Genomic DNA, 14,876 nt, shown 5'->3' on the forward strand with positions numbered 1-14,876 from the left:
TGTGCCCAGCAGCATTCAACTCTGAGTGGTTGATCTAGTCCGAGTGGGGCTGACGGTTAAACGATTCTTACACCTCAATCCTCACTCTCCAAGGACCTCTCCCCTTTCTGTGCATATCTTACACGCGCATCCACCCCCCCCCCCTGGTCCCATCCTGTACCCACCCCGACTTGGTTGGTCATTCTAAGTAAGGTACGTACCTCCTCTATGTTAGTTCAGCTTTCCAGCCAGCCCATCCGACTTCTCTTTTGCTTTTCTCGTTCTCTGCACAACCACGCATCCAGACACACACACACACAACCACACACACACACACACAACCACATCACCCACTCCTACATCCCGTTTCCCGCTCGCTCAGCCAAGGGGTGCCAATCGCCTAGTGTAGTTCGCCGAGTCCATCCTAAGCCAATTCCCAACTGCCAAAGCCACTAGCGAAGAGAAGCCGAGAAGGAGACGTGGTCCACCCCCTTTCCGTCCGTCCACACAGCACATCCACAATGGACTTTCGTGTTCACTCCCCACGGGCAGCACACCTCGCTCGGATGCCTTGCTTCTAAGTGGTCCAAAGTAAAATAAGCTGGTTCGTGAAAAGCAAAAGAGAAGAGAAAATCGGGCCCCCCTGTTCAGCCATGGATAGCGCCTATCTTAGTATAGGACCAGGGGCACAGGGGAGAGGCGGCGTGTGCTCTCTTCGCCCTCCCGGTCCGGCTCCTCTTCTCATCTCCAGGCCCAGGAGATGCGGTGCTCCACCCATCATGGCCGGGCAAAGGTACCGTCCCTGAACCGTCGCATCCATCCCATCCCATTACCTTACCACAAGGCAAGGTAGCACGCCCACCCTCGACACTAAGGTAGAGACCACCACCCTAGTCCCCATGTCGTGTTGCGTCCATCTCTGTATATAAATCCATTTCCTCCAGGCCGTCCCATCTGCTGTTCCCTTTTTCTCTCCTCACCCACACTCACTCATTCACTACCGACCCAGACTTTTTAGTCGCTTTCATTCGTTAACCCAAACCAACTAATCCTCAACTCACAACCACTACTCTTCCGAGTCTTAATACCAAAAACCCTCTCCTCCAAACCGTCAAAATGAAGTTCTCCGCTGCTGCCCTTGTCCTCGCCGCCTCCGGCGCCATGGCCCACAAGAACGTCACCTACGTCACTGAGGTCGTCTCTGCCTACACCACCTGGTGCCCTGGTCCCACTGTCATCACCCACGCTGACAAGACCTACACCATCACCTCGGTATGTCGATCCCGGAAGACGGACGAAGGGGGTTTGAAGAGTCACGGGGGGCCGCGGAACAAGCAACCGCGTTCACGCTCCCGAGATCTGGAAACAGCCCGGACACCCGTCTTCGGAACTCCCACTGGTTGACGACGACGAGCTAACACCTTGCAGGCCACCACCCTGACCATCACTGACTGCCCCTGCACCGTCACCAAGCCCGTCATCACCTCCTCCGTGGTCAAGTGCGACAACTGGTTCGATTTGTCTTCCACCGCTTCGCGAGAGATCGGTAACTAACCACTTTGATAGCGCTCTCCCCACCAAGAACGCCACCATCCCCGTCGCCACCCCCGCTGTCAGCAAGACCTCCATTGTCGGCACCGGATCCATCACCCCCACCAAGCCCGTCTCGGTCCCTACCGCTGGTGCTGGCAAGGCCGCTGCCCTCTCCGGCGCCGGCCTGGCCGGTGTCCTCGGCCTCGCCGCTTTCGTCCTCTAAATCAATCACCTCCACGTCTCGCCATCCATGTCTCCCCCTACGATCTTGGACGTACGATAACATCTTCATTCGTGGGAGCCTACGACACATTATGACTGGAGCGCGTTTCTGAAACATCCAACCAACCCGGTGGATGGGTTTTGTTTACGGACGGGAGTTTTTGGGAGGAGTCTCTCCTTGGACAGAGCTTGGGAGGACCAAAATGACGGAGCGGAAACGACGCGCCCACGGAAGAATACCCGGTACATTTTATTGCCTGCATGGGTGCCATGGAATGTCTCTCGAGGCACGGCCAAACCAATGCAGCTTACACAAACCTGTCAATACTGCAACTTTCTTGTACCTGCTTTACAAACCCCCCACAAACGGTTCTTGGCTCCGGTATTCCGTCGATCGCCCATGAGGATTATCTCCGTGTGTGTGCGGTATATACCCTTTTTTTTTTCGGGAGGCTTTATGGGAATATAATGCGATCACGATAGGCCACTCTGCTGTCTCTTTTCCCTCTCGCGGCAGGTCATCTATTGACGCCAAGCCCCAAATTCACTTATATTCTTCTCCCGAAAGAAGCGTGTTTTCTTGCTCTAGTGCTCGCCTGCCCACCGCCGACCAATACTTCATCTCCCTTTGTCTATATCCTGTCCATGTTGATATCTTCTGCGCGGCTGCGGGCGAGCATCTTAGGACCAAGCTCTACAGAAAATTTCGCTGGATGTTTTATGGTCTCTTGTCCACCACCAATGTCTTTTCCGTAGAGATGCTCGAATACGGGAACAATGCCGAGAGGCCAGTTTTGGTCCGGCGCTCGAACCATTGTACCCGGCGTGTGTGAACACTACAGATGTTCTGGCGATGAACCTGGCCCGCTACTCAATATGCAAGTGCTCATTGTCCAGCCAGTTTCCCTGCAGTTGTGACGTCAGCTTCCTGCTCCATCTGGCCGACATCGTAGTCTTGCGATGCCAGTGGAGGGGCCCGCGGCCTCCCCCGAGGGCACCACCACGAGCACAGGTTGCAAAGACAGCCGTGGCTACGAGTCCGCCGTCACAGGCGACGCCTGTCAAGATCCTCACCGAAGCCTTCTACTGAAGCTACTGGAGAAACAATGTTTCTTGATTTAGACCCCCGCTCAGACTTGCAAAAGTTTCCCAATCCTCCCGTTTCCACCAACGTCGAGGGCCCGAGACATTGGCGTCTCGCGCGCGAGGCTTTTTACGACGGGCCGTTTGAGCAAGGACGCCATCTGCGTCACTCGGCGTGCGTACCGTCGTCTCTGCAAGTCCCCCCCCCCCCCCCCGGACGAGTTCGTCGAAATCCGTTGGCGCAGGCACCGTCCATCGTCGTTCACTGTTGAAGGGTGCACCAAAACAAAGTCCCCAGGTCAGAGGAATGGGTTAACGGTCCAGCCCAGAGCGCGGGGGCCTGCAAGATGGACGGACACGAGGTTTACGGATACGGGGGACTGCGGTGAGAGAGAGGGGTGTTCTGCGGCTTCATTTCGCTTGCGCTGGGCGCCGTTCTTCCAGAGCCCGTATGGTTGGATCTTTGGGGGCGCAGTCCAGCCTTTTTTTGCGCCGCTGCCATGCCGCATTTCTCGTGTGTAATACAAGTGCATTCTTGGAGCATGTCTTGGATGCTTCTTGGAGGTTCTTGTGGGGGGAAGACGGACGCGTCATGCCAGTTGCTTGCCTTTGGATGCTTGGGATGGACCAGGGAAGAGACATGAGCTCAGCTGACAAGCGGGCGGCCCCGAAAACTGCAGTTGCATCGGTCTTGTCTGCGCCTTTCAGCCCCCCGTTGACCGCCCGTTTTAGGGACGGGCTGAGCGTGAGCGTGAGAGTTAGTTACCTAAGATGCCGTTGCATCCCTTGATTAAGGTTGTTTTGTTTACTGGCTCCTGAAAGGGGGGGGAGGGGGTGTGCTGCGGTGCCCAGTTTTTCATGGGAACTGTCCAATGTTTACAGTACGGGTCCCCTTTTATTTGTTCCCCCGGCGATCATGCGCTGTACCTGCGTCTTGCGCGGCGCTTGGGCCGGCGTACACTAGGTACGCTGCAGCAGCGTGACGGGGTCGCGTCGGATTGGGTCGAACTGGAATGGGCGGATGAGTGGATCGCCCGCTGCTGAGCAGTCTTCGGGCTAGACCTTCTTCTTTCTCTTCTTCTTCTTCTCCCTACACGTGGCTGACTGGCAATGCAACCGAACGAACCGGTTGTTTTCGGCAGTATGAGGAATGTGGATTGAAGAAACTTGAGTCTGACAGACAACCAAAGTCGTCCATCGATCCTAAAGAATGAAGGAATCCGGAGATGAAGTGAGATTCCCGTTCAACGAGGTACCTTGTCTCAAAATCCACACCCACCCTCGCTCGCCTCCATCGCGGATACAGCAATATGCTTGCAAACGAGTTGACTATGCAACAAACCCCTATAGCAAGGCCTGGTGCATGAGATGGACCCAAGCGAGATTAACAGCTCCTCCGGGCTTCGCCACGACGATCGCCATTAATTGGATTTCCACGAATGTCAAGAGCCCACAAATTGTCATCCGGGGTGCGAGAGATCCGGAAGGGGACAGTGTTGGAAGGGAGTTGTCAGATGAACCCGTGCGGCCAGGGGTCTTCCCTGGGCATGCAGGCACAGGCAGGCAAGCAATCTGGCAAGCTGTCGGTCTCGTTCCGTGTGTCTTGAGCGGTTTTTCTCGACCATGTCTAGACTCGGGCACCCTGCGTAGGAGAAGGACGGGTGGGAATATCGGCCGTGTCGGCCGCTGGCGCTGCCGGACGCTGCGCGCCATGTGCCGGTGAACCGTTCCCTTCAACGTCCCTTGCGTAGAGCTATGTTTCTTGTTGACCTTCTTAATCTCTGTCTTTCCCTTGCGTCTGTCTACCTTGGCGCGCAATCAGCTCGGCGAGAAGCCGGCGAGAGACTATGGGGTTCTTTGCAAGGACCCGCTTGATTCCCATTGCAACAGTTCTGCAAAGGAAAGGCAATTCGATTCGACTACGGTGTTATTGAAAGAGAAAATCGGCGCCCGTAGCTGTATCCGATGCTCCTAGGTAGTCGTCGGGTATTCTTCATTCCCGACTTAGACTGCCAGCAGCATGAGACATCACCCGGGGCATCGGGCTATCGCCATTGTCTTCCTGACAAAACATAAAAGACTCGAGTGCATTCACTAAACCCATCATAGCCGTGTCCGAAGAACTTGGGTCGCTAGAGGTCGAGAGATTCTTCGGGCCAATGATGCCATCACGCCCTGCCTCGCTAACACACCGTCGGCGAGGGACCTGCGGGAAGAATGGGTCTTGCGGGGAGCCGTTGTGGGGACCGCGATTGTGGAAAGATGAATTGAAGCAATGCCGACTCTACCCCGTAGATCCTTCCTAAAAGTTATGGCTGGATCGACGGCTCTCCGTGACATCTTGGGCCCAAAAGTCGGTAATCAAGAACATGAGGAATATGGTGCGATTTTCGGAAGTTCACGAGTCTCATTATTTCAAAAGAATCGATAGAAACTTTTTGTTGCATTGTATCAACTTCCGGGAAGTATTCTCATTCAACATCGCACTGAAAACACGGCCTGTCAACTTAGAGAAGCGACTGACATGTTAGACTTGCCTACCTCCAATCCAAAGAGTGGAATCAATAAAGACGCCTTCAGTATCGGTCGACAGACGCTAAATTGGGCGGGCGAGGTTCGGGGTGGTCGGCAATGACGGTCAGTCCCCTTTACCCCGGGTCAACGGAATGCGGGGAAGCCTCCTCATCCCCAGAACCGTACCCAACAGTCCGTAAGAGGCACGTCAGCAGCTACACCGGTATCCATGTCTCGCATGCCAATCTCCGTTTCAACCTCTAAACTTCCCGCCGTCCGATCAATCAAGAGAGCCGAGCTTGGCGTATTTACTTGGCCAAGACCGTCGTAGTAGTGTCTTTGTGAAATCCATACCGTATCTCGTTGTTCATTTTTGATTGTAGACTCATTGTTCTACGCAAACTCATCTTCCGACCGGCTGTCATCCCCCAACAAAGCCACAGGCACACCGCATCCGCAATGGCCGACTTACACCCTCAAGACGAGGTCCTGCGCCATTCCCTCGAGGACCCCCATGGGTTTTGGGCTCACCAGGCCGAGCACCTGCACTGGCACAAGAAGCCCTCGTCCACATTAAAAGTCACCAAGAAGACGCTCAAGAGCGGCGTCACCCACGACACCTGGGAATGGTTCCCAGGCGGCGAGATCTCGACGTGCTTCAATTGCGTCGACCGTCACGTCCATAACGGCAAGGGTGACGCCCCGGCGATATTTTACGACAGCCCGGTCACCAACACGAAACAGACCATCACGTACAAGCAGCTTCTTGACGAGGTTGAGGTGTTTGCCGGTGCGTTGAGGGAGGAGGGCGTGAAGAAGGGCGATGTCGTGCTGATTTACAGTAAGTCCATCTTTAGATGAATGAGATGAAATGCGGATTGGAACAAGCTCACACAAAACCCAGTGCCAATGATCCCTGCGGCGCTGATCGGCATCCTCGCCGTCAGCCGCCTGGGTGCCATTCATGCGGTGGTCTTTGGTGGTTTCGCACCCAATGCCCTCGCCCAGCGCATAGAGGCCTCCCAGCCCGTGGCCATCCTGACGGCCTCGTGCGGCATCGATGGCAACAAACCGCCCATGAGCTACAAGCCCCTCGTCGAGGAAGCATGCCAGATCTCCACGCACAAGCCCGACAAGGTAGTTGTGTGGCAGCGCGAGCAGGTGCCGTGGCACCCTATTCGGAGGAACGACGGTGAGCGGAACTGGCAGAGCATCGTCAAAAGCTGCCGCGCAAGGGGCGTCAGGGCCGAGTGCGTGCCGGTCAAGTCGACGGATCCGATCTACATCATTCACACGTCCGGGACGACCGGGTCGCCCAAGGGGGTGCTGAGGGACGCTGCTGGTCACGCTGTTGGGCTGCACCTATCCATCAGCTATCTCTTCAACATTCATGGCCCAGGGTGTGTGTCTTTCACAGCATCGGATATTGGCTGGGTATGTTTCTGCAAGCCGTCTGTTCATACGAGCTACTTCTGACACTGATGCAGGTTGTCGGTCACAGCTATATCGCATATGCCCCCTTGTTCACGGGCGCCGCTACAGTTCTTTACGAAGGTAAACCGGTGGGAACCCCTGATGCCTCTGCTTTCTGGCGCATTGTAGAGGAATACAAGGTCAATGCCATGTTCACGGCGCCCACAGCCCTGAGGGCCATCAAGCGAGATGACCCCGAAAACAAGCTCTTCAAGCAAGTGGGAGAACGAGGTGGCCTAAAGACGCTCAAAGGGCTCTTCCTCGCAGGCGAGCGTTCCGAACCAGCAATCATCACAATGTACCAGGAACTCCTCGAAAAATACGGTGCCATCGACGCCCATGTCGTGGATAACTGGTGGTCGACAGAGGCTGGCTCGCCCATCACTGGGAGAGCCCTGGTACCGCACGCCGGTAAGGACCGGAGTACAGGTATTCGGGATCACCCTCCTCCCAAGATCAAGCCGGGAAGCGCCGGTAAAGCGATGCCTGGATTCGACGTCCGAATCGTGGACGACGACGGCAAGGAGGTTCCCAGGGGCACGATGGGGAATATTGTACTGGGACTCCCCTTGGCTCCAACGGCGTTCAGGACATTGTGGCAGGACGAAGAGCGGTTCTATAAGGGATATCTGAAGCGCTTTGATGGAAAGTGGCTGGACACGGGCGACGCAGGTTATATCGACGCTGAGGGCTACGTCAACGTCATGTCCCGCAACGACGATGTTTTGAACGTCAGTGCCCATCGGCTATCTAGTGGTGAGTCAACTGTTCCCGTACCCATTCTGAACATCTTAAGACTAAGATCATCAGGCGGCCTCGAGCAGGCCATAACGTCACACCCCCTCGTCGCCGAGGCCTGCGTGGTGGGCATCCCTGACGCGCTCAAGGGCCAGCTCCCCTTCGCCTTCATCACGCTCTCGACACCCGAACACCCGGCCTCGGCGGTGCCCGACGCGAAGCTGGCTGACGAGATCAATACGCTCGTGCGGTCACAGGTCGGCGCCATCGCGACGCTGGGCGGTCTCATCCAGGGGAAAGGGATGATTCCCAAGACGCGAAGCGGCAAAACACTGCGGCGCGTGCTGAGGGAGTTACTGGAGAACGCGGTTCACGGAGAGTTCGACAAGGAGGTGCAGGTGCCGAGCACTGTTGAGGATGCCGGGGTGGTGGATGTTGCAAGATCCAAGGTAAGAGAGTATTGGGAGGTTCGGGGGGACGGGCATAAGAGTACGGAGGCTAGAGCAAAGTTATAGATGGACCGTAAATTCGTAGACATATCAGATGGCGGGAATAGGACATATACTTGAGTTTTTCCCCCTTGGTATGTTTACAATGTCTCCTGGAGCGATGGCGAGTTGAGACTCTCAACGTGCCAAGTCGAAACGGCAACAAGCCCGACAATGTTTACTTACTCAGTAACAACTTGGAGGGGGAGCTGCCTGTAAACCGCAGTACATTCTTATATCTTGCTTCGTTCCAACATGGTCAGTCGCCGTACAAGGAAGTCCAAGACGCGACACGAAAACCCAGCGTAATTGCGAAGAAGTAACCAAAGCATAGTGGTGTGAGGCGAGTCTGAGAATAATAACAGGTTGAGAGACGAAGGAATCGATGAAGTATCAGCCATAAGGGCAAAATGGGATTTTGATCGATTTCACTTGGAGAAGTCTAATCCTTGGAAAATGGCAAAACGATTGATTTGTTAGGCTATTACCATAAGACGCGATGGAAATCCAGTGAACTGCAAAGACATTGACTAGGACCGGAACTCCCAGGAGTAAACTTTGCATTCACTATGGTATGAAGGGTCGAGGATGGTAGCTGTAGCCCATGAAAAGTGAATTGAGTGAACTTATTGGAGCATCGGCTGTCTTGGTTAAAGGAAGGATGCTGAGTCTTACAGAGATTCCTTGGGGAGTAGTTTATTGCAGCTGAAAGCGACAAACGACACGTGCTTCTCTTGAATGTTGTTCTTCTCGATGTACATTATCATCAACCGCTAAAGAGCTAGATACAAAGGTACTGGTTGACAGTTCGAAAACTGTGCTAAAAGGAAGTTGGGAGCGAGGCTGAAGCTCACGTAAACCAAAGAAAGCCCATGTCGCGACGTCACTAACTCTTACTTACTCAAGGTAGAGCTCATCCAAACACTGGCAATGGTATAGTCAGACTTAGGAGTCATTGCCCAATACTACATCGACAGTCAGTATAACCTTGGATAGTGAACAGGACTCTCGATCACTGCCATACCGAGACGTGTATCTTGCAGATGGGCGCGTACCAAGGTCTTCGAAGCGAGGATACGGCAGATCAGAAATGAACGGATAGTTCACCTTCAGCAGTCTTCGGCATAGAACCAATTCAGCCCTCCAGGATGTTCTGCGGCAGCTATCCTTTTGGGGAAAGAGGACATGTCTTCCAAGATGTCCTGTCAACAGTGGTACCTATCCATAGGTATTGAATTCAACCCATTTCTGATGATGTTACCAGAATCAGATCCAAGTATATCTCCTGCCCATGTCTCCCGCCAAGGAGATCGCCACCTGCAACATCCATGATGAACGCAAGAACACCACTGCAAGCAACATGCGCCTGCAGGACGGTGTGACAACTCGAGGACTTCCGTCCCGTATTCTACCCCTCTCGTTGGCGATCTATTGGGTCGTATCTCTCAACCCAGACCCCTCGTAAGTAGTCCTGTGCAATGACCTTCTTGATATGCCTTGCCGCTATACCGGTCTATGGCCGTGGCGGAAAAGACGAGGCTCGAAGATACCAGACATATGCGACACCCGTATCGAGTCGCGCCGTCGTACCATGTTTGCTCACGGGCCGTCCGGGGTGTAACCCCTTTTATGCGAAGCCAGGGCGGAGAGTAAGAGGCAAGGCGGCTTGCTCCTCTTTAACCGCCAAGCAAGGTGTATGAGGGTTGAGCTACAGAGGTTAGATAGACCCGTAACAAGGCCGATCAACGACACAAACCAGTTTGTTCGTTGCGTATGAAAGGTTATCGGCCATCGGAGGAAGTGCACTAGACATCGAATTGTTCCTAACCAACGCCCCGTATGCTGAATCACCGTATGCCTAAAGTCCATGCTTGGTATCGTTGTGCTCCCAGCCTTTGCCCCAATCCCTTCCATGCAAATATCACCATCGAGACAATCCCTGAAGCATCGTCTCTGCTCGCATACACCGTAAAACCATGTGAAGACCGCTCAATTCGCGGAACTCGTAGAGGACTCCCTATAAGAGTGCTTCTCATACATGCCATAGACGCTCCTTTGGCCTTCCCGCGCAACTTTGAGGGGTGCAAACCGCACCTCGGGCAGTCGGCTCCCTGCCTTTAGGCTCTCCATAACCCTACCTGGGCGTTAGCAAGTCTCCTTCCAAGGACTGGGCACACAAAGAGAAACTGAGGAAACTGACCACTCGACGCCGACATACTTCACAGCACACCCGCCAACTTTACGAATCTCCTTGTCCAACTTGCCGCCTGCGAGCCCTCCACCAGCCCCGGCTCCTACACCCGCCGGCCTCCCAACAATGACATGCGTGACCTGTCTCCGGCCGAGATGAATGGACATTCGCGCGCCATTCTCGACCAAGACGCGCTTGAGCCGGTGATCTGAGATGATGGGATGCGTGCTCCCGTTGATATAGACCGTAACGCCCTCGAACAAGCCCCTACCGACAGCCTTCCTCGCCTCCTTCTCCTCGTCCTCCTTCCGGCGAGCCTCGGCAATCTCCTCCTCACTCTTGAGGTTTCCACTCATGGCGGACGTACCAGACGCCACGGACCCTGTTTCGGAGACAGAAGAGCCGCTCCTCATCAGTCCTGGTCGAGCAAGCATGTCTGCCACGCTCATCTTTGCCCTCATCTTCACATCCTTAGGTACGACCAGATTTAGCCTCTCGTCAAAGTCCTCGCTGCCGGCGCCATAGGTGTCGCTCATGCGGGCCCCGCCCGAGTTGCCGCCGGCGAACTGCTCCGAGAGCTTGCGGGCGCGGCTGGTTCGCCACCCCGTTGTCGCACCCGGGGTGTTGTCCGGACGCTGATGGCCAGTGGCACTGGAGTTGTAGGGATCGAAGTTGTTACCGAAGCGGGGCTTTGCAGCTGGCGGGACGGAGGGCTTCTTCGGCGACGGCATATTTTGCCGGTGGAAGGACACACCCCCGGTCGCCTCGGCCTTTTTCTTTTCTTTTTCTTGCTGGGGTGTGTCAAGCGAGCAGTGTTAAGAGGCCACTACGATGCAAGAGTTTTTATGCGCGTTGATGAGGTGATGCTAGTTGAGTCCATGTAGCAGGTATGGATATGGAAGATCAAGATTTTGAGTAATTGTCTTCTGCCTCTGGTGTCCTGGAGCAAACAAAGGATCGTCTCTGTTGCCAGCGAAACGCGAATCACGCGGCGCCACACACTACAGAGACCAAGCGCATCACCATCAAGGGCCAATCCAGGCACGTACCTATCGCGCGGTCACATGACGTCGCACATGATAAAACCCACACCGTGGTTCACCTTGGGTAGTCGCATCTCTCACCGAAATCTCACCTCTATGCTTTATGAGTACCTGCCACTCACTACGCGTCTCCGTCTCAGTCTCAGCTCGCGAAAGGTAAAGCAAGGAGGCAGACACACACGACGAAAGCTTCACGAGTAAGGGTAAAGCTAACCGTCGTTGGAAACCGCCAATCTGAGCAGAGGGGTGACCTTGCGGCGGCAGCAGCAGCTTCGGCGCACCGACCTTTCCCCAATTGAATGCCGTCATTCCCAACATGCATTTGCATGTCAAGATCCCTTGGAACCTTCTTGTTACAAGTCCGAACGCTTCGACCTCAAGGGACCTTTCACCTCACCTTCAACCTCTCAATCTCTTGCGGGTTCTGACATCAGGCCTAAACACCGGACCAGTCACACCTTTCTTCCCTCAAAGGACGACCGACATGTTTCCTCCCCACGAGCAGCCCACGAGCAGCCCACGAGCACACGAGCACACGGAACTGGAACCGGAACTGTCAGTGTGAATCGGGGCTGTGAAGATGGACAGACCTTGGGGTAACAGAGAGAAGGGGTCTAATCACTCTCTCCTGCTTCTGCATTGTCATCTGTCCGGACACTCAGTCAGGTCCAGGCTCAGCAATAGCGATTGCGAAACCCGACTCCGGACCATTCCTCCATCGCCAAACATTCTTGTCGCGGCTACCGTCTTCATTGCTTAATGCCGCTCACCTCACGCCCCCATCAGCCAATTCAACCGAAGTCCACCATTAGACAACACCATTATTGACGCATTTGTACCCAAGGTACATGCATCACTGGGGGAACAGACTTCCGCTCTCTTCATCGTCTTGTCCGGACTCGGTGCTTCTTGGTGAGGCAAAAAAAAAAAGCAAGGCCACCCAATCGGCCTCTAACATCGTCCGGGGTGGACTTCCTCACAGACGCCGCCAGTCATGCATATCACGACCCCCTATCGGCCGAAGCTTACACAGCCCATATTGGCTGCTTCACATTGCACCGAAGCTTCGCCTCCATTGCGGGCGGTCCGGAGAGGTGACGAGAGAAAAGCTTGGTGTCCAAGCTCCCTCGAGGAAAGGCGTACCTAGCTTCGGAAGACGAATTGACTTGCGTCGCTAAACCCGCCGCGCGGCGGGAGGCGGGAAACACCAAACGAAAGGGCCATCTCATCCGCCCCGGACCTGGTCTGATACGTTCAGAGGACTCGGGGACTCCCATGTCTGCCATCTTTGCCTCTTCCCAGGCCACCGCACGCACTTGCGTCTGCATGCCAAATGTCCCCTGGAAATGCAAGCTTCCTTGTTCACGAAGCTTTTCTCTTAATCGGCTTGCTATGCGGTCCTGATCCTCTCCAGGTCGACCCTTGGAAATGCCAAAAGCAGGCGGTGCTCCGTCACATGTACTGTATAACACACCCATCTTAATCATGCCGTACCAGGAGTTCATGCACGATGCCCGCTGCACCGCTGCCCACCACACTACCTACCAACCTACTTTCCGAGCCTCCTCCCTTCCCGCCGCTGTGCTTCGCGGCTAGCTTTCAGCGAACAGGGCTGGAGTTGAAGGATGGACCCAGGGGCACCATCGATGCGATGCGCCATGCCCTGCCGCTTGTACATCAAACCACCAATATGCCATATCTACTAGAAATCCTGAGAAGTGACAATACAACAATTGTGCTGGGAAAAAAGAAAGGGAAAATCAGCAGTATGCCGAGGCCTGCATGTTCTGCGCGCCATACACGCCCATTCTTCAACGCCTTGCTGCGCAATACTGAGCAATGCTGCAAACCACTTTCTGCTGCGTAATCCTGCCTCATTACCCACTGCAACGGTCACTCTCGCGAGGCCGAAATAAAGGCAAGACAAGACAACAACTATTCTACTTTCGACATGGTTCCATAGGTAGCCGCAAGTAAGCAAGGCAAGACGCTCCAGAGCAAGGTCAATAAAAACTCAATCTCGCACCGCCGAGCCCCAAGCTCCCATCTCCTTCCCCTCTCTCATGTGATATCAGTCAGAGACGCAGGGACGAGCACAGGGGTCATGGAGGAGGGGCGAGCCGTTTCAAGCTTCCGAGTCCTCTCCCAAATTGGAGATTCATTTACATAGTAGTATCAAGCTCGATATGACAGTGTCACTCGTAAGCGACAGAATGGCAAGAGAAACGAATCTCAGCTCGAGCACGCCAAGTTCCACTTCACTTTCGCTTGACCCCGTCCCCGACAGTTACATGATCTGCCTGGCATGCGCCTGTCTGCTGCGGTCCATGTGCGCAAGAGCCATCTCTCGACACCTGCTCTGTTTCCCCTGGAGCACCGTGAGGCCCGACAGGCGAGGTTACAGGGCTCCTCTGTGATCCGTGATCTCGCCGCCGCCACCCCATGTTTGAGCAGCATGCATACCCGAACGCGCGCATGCAGGCAATCGACCCTTTTCTCTCCCGGGGTGGGCAGAGGAGCTGCCTGCCTTGACCGGCCTGGCCAAGTCGAGACTGGTTTGTTTACGTAGGGCCTCCACCTCGCGCGGCCGACCTGGGACGCGACAAGCGGGCGCGACCAGCAGAGGATTTGAGCGTGGGTGGATATCTCAACGAGACCCGGCCAGAACCGATCCGAACATCACCAATATTGTTGTCATGTTTGTCATTCCACCCTCCTGGCTCACACCGGTCGTGTCCCAGACAGAAAGGTTGTGTCTCGCCTCGGGAGCTAAAGTTCGGGGTTAATTCGAGAGGAAACCGGGAACCATGAGAGATGTACCTCACACCCTCCTCTTTTGGGGGGAGGGGGAAGAGGAAAAAAAAAGGACGCATTGTTGGAATGGATGGCGGCGCGCCGTCTACGTACCCGGTCAAAGACTGTGCGCGACACCGCAAGGAGGAGGGCGGCTGTCAGAAGTCAAACTACGCCGAGGTTATGGATGTTAGTCTCTAGCCGAATACCAAACCGGCACAGCGCAGCCGAGCCTGCTTTGGTTCTGGTCCCCGAGGGAGAGAAGATGGAGGAGACAGAGGAGACAGGAGAAACCGGAAACAAAGCCAGACAAAGGAAGGACCGTTCAAACAATAGGCAACGGCATGTGGGAAAAGTCTCACAGCGTCTCCGTACTGTACCCAAGGCTAGGGCCGCTGCATTGCCTTGCCTTACATGCTGCTCTTCGCAGTAACGGATACACTAGCACTGCTGCGACGGGGGACATATGCGAGGCATACTTGCATCCCGGACATGATTGGATCTGTATGCCAACGGCGGCGGACGTCGGTTCCTCCAGCAGGCCACTGATTTCGCCCCCTTTGCTCAACGCCATGGAGACTTTTGCCATTGGGGCTTTGGCTTAACAGAGAGAGGTATCAGCTGCTGCTGCCGCCGCTGCTGCTCCATCCTGCTGCTGCAAGATCTCCCCCCATCGTAGCGGTGGCGGAGCTGGTGATTCGCGGTTCGGCCGCCGCTTCAGCCCTCAGCGGGATCCAGGCTCACCCCCAACGAAAAGATCCGCGCGCTATTCTGTCATGTTGCGGCATCTCCTGCACGTCCGGTATCTCTTTGGAGTTC

At 55.0% G+C, this 14,876-nt stretch overlaps 3 protein-coding genes across 3 annotated transcripts; 2 read left to right on the forward strand and 1 right to left on the reverse strand.

Moving 5' to 3' along the window:
* Positions 1-1,095: 1,095 nt before the first annotated feature.
* Positions 1,096-1,735, forward strand: ColSpa_10525 (clock-controlled protein 6; the record flags this gene model as incomplete). Its single annotated transcript, XM_049276737.1, has 3 exons — positions 1,096-1,251; positions 1,408-1,490; positions 1,546-1,735. 3 exons carry the CDS (start codon positions 1,096-1,098, stop codon positions 1,733-1,735), a joined length of 429 nt encoding a protein of 142 aa, XP_049132694.1.
* A 4,055-nt stretch (positions 1,736-5,790) lies between these two features.
* On the forward strand, positions 5,791-8,057 carry ColSpa_10526 (acyl-CoA synthetase short-chain family member 3, mitochondrial; the record flags this gene model as incomplete). Its single annotated transcript, XM_049276738.1, has 3 exons — positions 5,791-6,172; positions 6,236-6,765; positions 6,819-8,057. 3 exons carry the CDS (start codon positions 5,791-5,793, stop codon positions 8,055-8,057), a joined length of 2,151 nt encoding a protein of 716 aa, XP_049132695.1.
* Positions 8,058-10,019: 1,962 nt separating this feature from the next.
* Positions 10,020-10,952, reverse strand: ColSpa_10527 (uncharacterized protein; the record flags this gene model as incomplete). Its single annotated transcript, XM_049276739.1, has 2 exons — positions 10,020-10,164; positions 10,231-10,952. 2 exons carry the CDS (start codon positions 10,950-10,952, stop codon positions 10,020-10,022), a joined length of 867 nt encoding a protein of 288 aa, XP_049132696.1.
* Between the last annotated feature and the right edge of the window lie 3,924 nt (positions 10,953-14,876).

This window comes from Colletotrichum spaethianum, assembly GCF_022836535.1.
Source record: "Colletotrichum spaethianum MAFF 239500 DNA, contig36, whole genome shotgun sequence".
Lineage (NCBI taxonomy): Eukaryota > Fungi > Ascomycota > Sordariomycetes > Glomerellales > Glomerellaceae > Colletotrichum > Colletotrichum spaethianum.